The following is a 7,424-nucleotide window of genomic DNA, read 5'->3' as shown; positions in this document are numbered from 1 at the left end:
GCTTTCTCCTATTTCTAGCACCTGCGGGGGGCTCTAACCATTCGGGGCCAATGGTCATGCCTAACCTAACATAAATTATCAAAAGCTACTGTAAAAATACGATAAAACGCACCTTAAGAAGCGTTGTCACGAAAGGGACTATACCCCAACTTTGTAAGTAAAAATTTTCAAATAAAAATTCCTGTAAATTCTTCCATCTCTGTAATTGATAATACTCTTCCAAATATGTGAAAATCAGAAACCTTAAAAATTAAATGATTTTTTTAAAGCGAAGCTTTTCCGTAATTAGGTTCTGTTCGTTATTTTAGGTATGTTTGAATTGTCCTATCTATTTTAAACTTGATGATTGAAAGTTTAGCAACTCTATAATCGTTGACAGAAAGTCCGAAAATCCATTAATTTTTTTTTTACTTTTCGGCAATAACTTTTTTTATGATATAATTATCCCATTCATCTATTTGTTCGGATAATGATTCCTAGGACAACAATGTACAGTATTTTAAGTAAATTCCCGTACATTTTACTCAATTTTGTCTAGACTTAAAAATTAATGTTTTGCTTAATAAGTTCTGAGACTCTACAAATATTAATGATTTGACCTACGTTTAAATCTTCGCTTTTATGAATGTTATTACGCTATTTAGAGGTAAATTGTACGAGAATTTAAGTAGCTAGACAAATAGTCTCACAAAATCAGCCTTGTGACGTCATAAAAATGAGGGATTATCCAACTCTTGCTTTAGTGGTTTTCATTCCTACCTCTCCTCACATCTCCCTCATTTTTATGACATCAAATGGCTGATTTTCGAGACACTTTGTCCAGCTACGAATATAAAAGCACCTTTCCATGCATAGAAATATAACCACTAATTTGTCTTCTGTACATACATGTTGGACTTGCTATATTAATTCTAAAAAATCAGAGCTGGATCTTTAAATCGTTTTTATGGTGCGCTGAATCGGGGCGATTCAGAGGTGAACCGTAGGTGCGCTGATGGTGCGCCACAGCGCACCTATAAAACATTGATTTTTAAATTGATTTTCGGCGCGGTGTTGTTAGATCGCTTGCGCACTCACTAAAATATCGATCCGCGCCAGTACAACTTTATTACTTAAACTGTGCCAGTACGGTATTTTATATAAAATGCCATGTCAGTATGGTATTTTATATAAACCAATATATAATTTTCTTTAAAAATAACTATAAAAATGTTTTCACGATAGTTTTGCAATAAAATATTAAAGTAATTTAAAAAAATATTTATTTATTAAATACAGTTCACCCCGGTTTGGCCCGGCAATGCCAATCGCTGAGTACAATTGGAGCGCCGGTACAGCGACACTCGTCGCGCCAAATCACCCATGCCATTTCGATTTAAAGATTGGTATTAATAATCTGATGGTGCGCTGAAATGAATCGCCCAAGTTCAGCGCACCTATAAACGATTTAAAGATCCAGCTCATTTCATAATCAGAAAATTACATTTTAAAAATTTTAAGAAATGCATGTACTTGGATGTAGAATATACATGGAAATTATGACATGCGGAAAATTATCGTCAATTTAGGTTGCTAACATTGGCATCACTAATTGGTCAGTTTGTTCATCCAGAAGGAGGTGAGGTAATTGGTAAATGGTAAAAGATCCAAGTAATAAAATCCATTCAAACATCATAACTTGCACAATCCATATGCTCTCCTATTTTTAAATTCTACTGAAAATGTCATGTTTACCTTCCAGAAAGTTTGTCAAGCAATGTTTTAATTTCCTCACTTTCTGCGGTTGATATAAATTCTCCATTTTCAACCATCTAGATTTAAAAGAATTCCCATTAATTGCAAGAGGTTGGCTTTACTGAGATTTATACTAAACTAAGATTTTTCACAAAGCTCCCTGGGTACAGGAGCATTAGATGGTTCAAGTGAATGAAACTATTTTCACCAAAAAAATATAAAAAGAATCTTATAAAGGAGGTCAGGTAAATAGCCTAAAACTACAAAAAATATTTATAAAGCTTTTCTTATTTATTAACTACCTTGCAATGCGGCCGTTCTTTGACTTTTAAAAGGCCTTACATTGTCAACTACCTCATACGGGCGAGGGTGTTGTCCATGACACTGTAAGGGTGTCCCATAGTATAGTGGTTAGCGCACTACGCTGTGGTTGGGAAAATCCGAGTTCAAGTCCCATGATAGATATTACACTTGGATGACAAATGCTGTTGCAATTTGGCATAATATAATAACGCAACCTTCCCTGTGATGCCCTTAGGTTGTAAGGAGGGAGATTTGTAGGAAGTTAGGATCCTACCTATCAAGGAAATATAATCGTGCTTTCTCTTGTCCATGAAAGTGCCATTGATTAGGGTGGCTTAATATGGAACACCTGCCAAAACTCTTGGATAGGGTGATGTAATAATTAAGTAGCTTCCACAAGAATTGCGGGTTAGCTTGTAATGTAACACAGAATACACTCAGTTGTGCGCGAAGCTTACTAATCTAGGATTGGTCAAAGGATTCTCACCTACAATCTCCTCGTGCATCTGAATCCTAACTTCAGAGAATCAGGGCTACACACATACATACATGACACTGTAACATCAGGTACAACAACTAAGGATCATTAAGGTGAGCCCGTCCTCTACACCAAGGGTATAAGGTTAGGCAACACCCAGCAGGCAATTGATTACACAACCTTTGTGTGGAAGTCCTAAAAGTGCTTTACCATATTTAAACTGAATTAATATCAATTATTACCTGAATGACGCCAGTATCAAAATTGAAAGACACACACGAGTGCTGCCATTGTTGGATGTCAAACCGGTTTGACCGCTCACTTTCCAGGCTGACCCAGGTTACATCATCCAGCTCTCTAAATTATTATTTGCTAAATAGCAATCATTATTATCATTTATCTCTAAGTAGAGCATCACACACAGTGGTTTCAAAATTTCTTTGCTTAGGCAATTTTTAAAAATCCAAATGTGCAAAGTTTGTAAAATTTATTTGCAATATTTTTTCACAAGACAAAAATATGTGAGGGGGTTGTAAAGCCAAGTTTTTAGTTCCAGGGACAGTTTTGAGCTTTTTTTACCCCTACCCCATCAAATAAAGGGCCAATATGTGCTTGGTACATAGCCACTTTTATGCTTTACAGCATGATAGTTGTTGTAAATAGTGAAGAAACAAAATTAAGGCTATTCAAGCATTAGAAATTCTCCTGAATGTGGATTAGTTATTAGAAGCTCCAACAAAAACTGACTTACTTTAATTTGAACCATACCCATGGTCCTGTAGTGTATCTTGCATAACCAATACCCTCCTAAATATTTCATATCACATGTTCATAGATGGTTTTGTATTTAGTAGCAAAGCTACTCCATAGCTCACTTTGTCTGTCCGTACATTCGTCCACCCTCAATGCTTAGGGGGAAAATTAAAATATCTAAAATTTTTAGTGAAGATTCTTAAGACATATGGTCATCTAGTTTATACGCTGTTTTACTTTTCTGTCGGTCATGATTCAATAGACATATGTATATTATTTTTTAGAGGTTTCGCGATTTTCCTTGAGTTTTGCAACTGTACATCTGCTCTATAATTCACTTTGTCCGTTTGTCCATTACATAGTTTTTTGGACGAAGCCCAATCTGTCCCACTTTTGAGCAAGACGATCCCCAGCATCTACTAAAGTGGTTTTGTTTCTTTAAAAAGGTTGCATTGATATGTCGTTAATTTTCAATACGTCTTTTTTGTGACGTATTAAAAGAAAATGACTTATTAATATGGCCTTAACTGTTTTTTATTTGCCATTATTTTTCTAAAAAAAAGAAATTACAAATTAATGCCTGATTAAATATAAAAATTATGGTTGTTTCAATGCGTCATTTTGTATTTTTTCCACATATTAATATATATGTAGAATTACATATTCATATCACAGTAAATAAAATAAATAATGTGGAATCAACACGTCCTTTATTTGTAATAAGTCATCTTTATTAATTAAATAATTTAAATGACATATTGATAAATAAGGACGCATTAAAATGATCTTATATAAATTTAAAAGGAAATGGATCAAATAGTTACTGATTTTAACACCAGATGGCAGTTGAAATCACTAACTGTTTAGCTTTGTTTTCTCAATGTTTTGACCTTATTTTTAGTTTGACAATTATTATTTTGTAATGAAATGAAGGATTTTAGTACTACAGACACCAATATGAATTTATATTTTAATTCCTTTATGCATGTATATTATGAAAACTAATATTTTTGGTGAGACCTTCTAGAAAGAATAGAACCATATATATAGGTCATGAAACTTTTCAGTAAGCAATGAAATAATAGAAACATATCATGTGTTTGATTCAAAATTGTTAGATTAATTTTAACCCTGAATTATTTCTACATATTTTATTTGTAAGTAAATAATACATTACCAAATTTGGTAGCCATATTGTTTTTTTTGATGTTTTATAAAAATTTGACGTCTTAATACAGCCTTAAATGATTTAAATTGAATTAAATTTAATCATTTTATTTACCACAAATAATAAAAAATAACAATACAATTTTGAAAGTTTGGCGGCCATCTTGTTTTTCTGGACGTTTTAAAGGAAAAATTGACGTGTCAATGTGTCTTTATTTAAGATAAAATGTCATTAAATTCAAAATATTGTTATTATTTATATTTTTTTGTGACGTTTTTTTAAAGATACCGACGTGTTTTTGGTACACAAAACGTCCTTAAAAAAATTAAAAAAAATATGAAACGTCATTTGCATAGTAATAAAAAAGTTACGTCATTAAGGACGTATTAATGCGACATGTTTCTTAAAATAATGCGATAAAAGTATATGCTGGGGATTCCCTTTTCTCCCATCTCTTTTGAAGAGATTTTCTTTCCCCCCCCCCCCTTCCCTTTTTCTTTTCCCTTAATATGACGTCATATAGGAATCGTCTTGCTCAAAAGTGGGACAGATTGGGCTTCGTCGTTTTTTTGTGCTTGGCTACTTATGAATGTCGTCTGAAGAGAAATAAACTTTTTTTTTGAAATTGACACAACCCAATCTTTCCCGATTTTGTATAATTTTTGATGGAACACGACTCCAGTGACGTCATATTTTTCTTTCCCGAAAAAGGGAAGGGGGAAAGAAAATCTCTTCAAAAGAGATGGGGAAAACCCCCTTTTCTCCCATCTCTTTTTTCTTCCCCCCTTCCCTTTTTCAGGAACGAAAAATATGACGTCACTGGAGTCGTGTTCCATCAAAAATTATACAAAATCGGGAAAGATTGGGTTGTGTCTTGAAATTGAACCTGTATTGTTATGTTGTCATTCTCAAACAAACCTGAAAAAAATGTAAATAATCAAATTGTAGCTTGACACAGTGTCTCAAAAATCAGCAATATGACGTCATAGAAATGAGGGAGATGAGAAGGGAAGTGAGAAAGAAAATCCATAAATAAAGAGAAGGATTATTCCTTCATTTTTATGACGCTACAATGCTGATTTTTTTAGGACACTTTTTAGTCCAGCTACATCAAATATGTCTCATTCACCTGTCCCTGTATTTCTATTAAACTTATGTAAAAGTAACAGGATGTCCGTTTGTAGCTTCATCCCTCGTTTTTTTAAGTTCTTTTAAGATAGTGGACCAAATAATGTCATTTCTCGCGGTCGTACGCAGTCATGCGTTATGTTGGAAGGGTGCCGCAAATTTCAGATCCAAGATTTCGCGGTTTGAGAAAAATTTATCTTTATTTTATAGCGAATTAAATAAATTTGCAAGCATCGCTTTTGTCTTATAGAGAAAAATAGTAAATCAAATAGAAAAAAATAGATATCTGAAATTTGCGTCACCCTCCAACATGACGCATAAGGGCTTATGACCATGAGAAATGGTATTATTTGGTCCACTATCTCTTTTAAAGCTAAAATCGAAGCGGAGGGTCGACTAACCCCTCCACCTCAAACCTTCCTTTTTAGTTCCCCTAGAGTCCTCGAGTCCTCCGCTAGTCCTTTTACATAAAGAAGAATAGTTTTTTTGTCCCTTAAAATCTTGTTAATTACTGAACCGATTAATTTCTCCATTTTAAGGATACTTTACAAAGGTCCTGGAATTAAAACAATTCATTTTTAACTTTAAGTGTAATGAAGGCTTTAGACTATATTTCTTCCCCTTTGAATGAGAAAGACTAAACTACATAACTTTTGTGTCACTTTTAAGGAAGACGATTCCCTTTTCTTCCATCTTTTTTGAAGAGATTTTCTTCCCCCTTCCCTTCCCTTCAAAAGTGACACAAAAGTTATGTAGTTTAGTCTTTCTCCTCTAGATGAAAGGATTGCAGCCGCTAGTTAATCTAAATTATGATATACCTACAGATACCATAGTCGCTATTCTGATATCATCTTTCAGCCATATCAATGGATATTGCCTAAAATTTGTTCATCATTATAAAGATTAAATTTATTTTTAAAAGCGAAGCTTTTCTATAATTAGGGTCGGTCCGTCCATCCCTCCGTCTGTAACGGATAGCTTAATTTGTTAATTTAGGCATGTTAGAATTGTCCTATCGATTTCAAACTTTGTATGGTGATTCCTGTAATATTTAGGTACGATTAAGAAAGAGTAGCAACTCTATAATCACTACCAGAATGTCCGTACGTCCATTTTAAACATGTTGATTTTTATACTTTTTTAACAACAAATTTGTATGTGATCTAATTATCCGTTTGATCTGATTTTTTGTATATTGATTTCTGGGACAACAAAGTATTATATTATAAGCAAAGCAACTCTATAATCAAGTCATAAAAATGTAAGAATGTCCATAAACATTATCCTGTATCAAGCAGTTTTTCAACAAATTTACTTACAATTTTGCTAGGACTCTTATACATTTATATTCTGATTATTCAGTTCTGACACTATTCAAGTGTTTATGTCCGTTTGTCCTACAGTTAATCTAAACCTAATCTTAAACTTTTAAATATCTAATAAAATAAAGCTATGGACTTACACGGTTATACAAAGTAAAATATATAGAGTACTTCGCTACTAAACAGATGATTACCTGGCACAAAAAGTCATCTGTCTGGTAAACCTATATTCAGAGCCCAGAGGATTTCTTATACAAGTCATCTCATTCGGATTAAACCAATTTCGTTCTTGCCTATACACAAATTTTCCAGTATAGCTTCGGAACCGATTAATACCCGCTGAATAAGAAACCGTCCTCAGCCCTAATAAAAATTCATGTATTGCACCGTATTACGGCCCAATTTCTACGAATATTAGAAAGGTAATTAATACCAGTGTTGCTCTTAAAATTTTAAATTTAATATCCACGGAAAGCTGTCTATAATTTGATGCGATAAATAACTAATAATAGCTTTATTTTCCATTTTATTTTCTAAT

The 7,424-nt window shown here is 33.1% G+C and overlaps 1 protein-coding gene across 1 annotated transcript; it reads right to left on the bottom strand.

Moving 5' to 3' along the window:
- Positions 1-167: 167 nt before the first annotated feature.
- On the bottom strand, positions 168-7,175 carry LOC145330408 (uncharacterized). Its single transcript, XM_080175045.1, has 8 exons — positions 7,081-7,175; positions 6,383-6,441; positions 5,323-5,354; positions 3,267-3,322; positions 2,758-2,872; positions 1,735-1,811; positions 842-911; positions 168-242 (listed from the first exon to the last, which is right to left on the bottom strand). Exons 1-8 carry the CDS (start codon positions 7,146-7,148, stop codon positions 168-170), a joined length of 552 nt encoding a protein of 183 aa, XP_080031171.1. The 5' UTR covers positions 7,149-7,175.
- Positions 7,176-7,424: the final 249 nt, after the last annotated feature.

Source organism: Acartia tonsa, chromosome 10, assembly GCF_053477335.1.
Source record: "Acartia tonsa isolate MP-2025a chromosome 10, ASM5347733v1, whole genome shotgun sequence".
NCBI classification, from domain to species: domain Eukaryota; kingdom Metazoa; phylum Arthropoda; class Copepoda; order Calanoida; family Acartiidae; genus Acartia; species Acartia tonsa.
The sequence above is the reverse complement of the archived record's forward strand: the minus strand, read 5'-3'. Positions and strand labels throughout refer to the sequence as shown.

Excerpts from the sequence above, each read along its gene's own strand:
- LOC145330408 (XM_080175045.1), bottom strand. The coding sequence starts at position 7,148 with ATGACTTGTATAAGAAATCCTCTGGGCTCTGAATATAGGTTTACCAGA. Across the intron at positions 6,442-7,080 it reads CAGATGACTTTTTGTGCCAG|GCAATATCCATTGATATGGC; the intron begins GTAATCATCTGT and ends AACAAATTTTAG. Across the intron at positions 912-1,734 it reads CTTGACAAACTTTCTGGAAG|AATTAATATAGCAAGTCCAA; the intron begins GTAAACATGACA and ends CTGATTTTTTAG.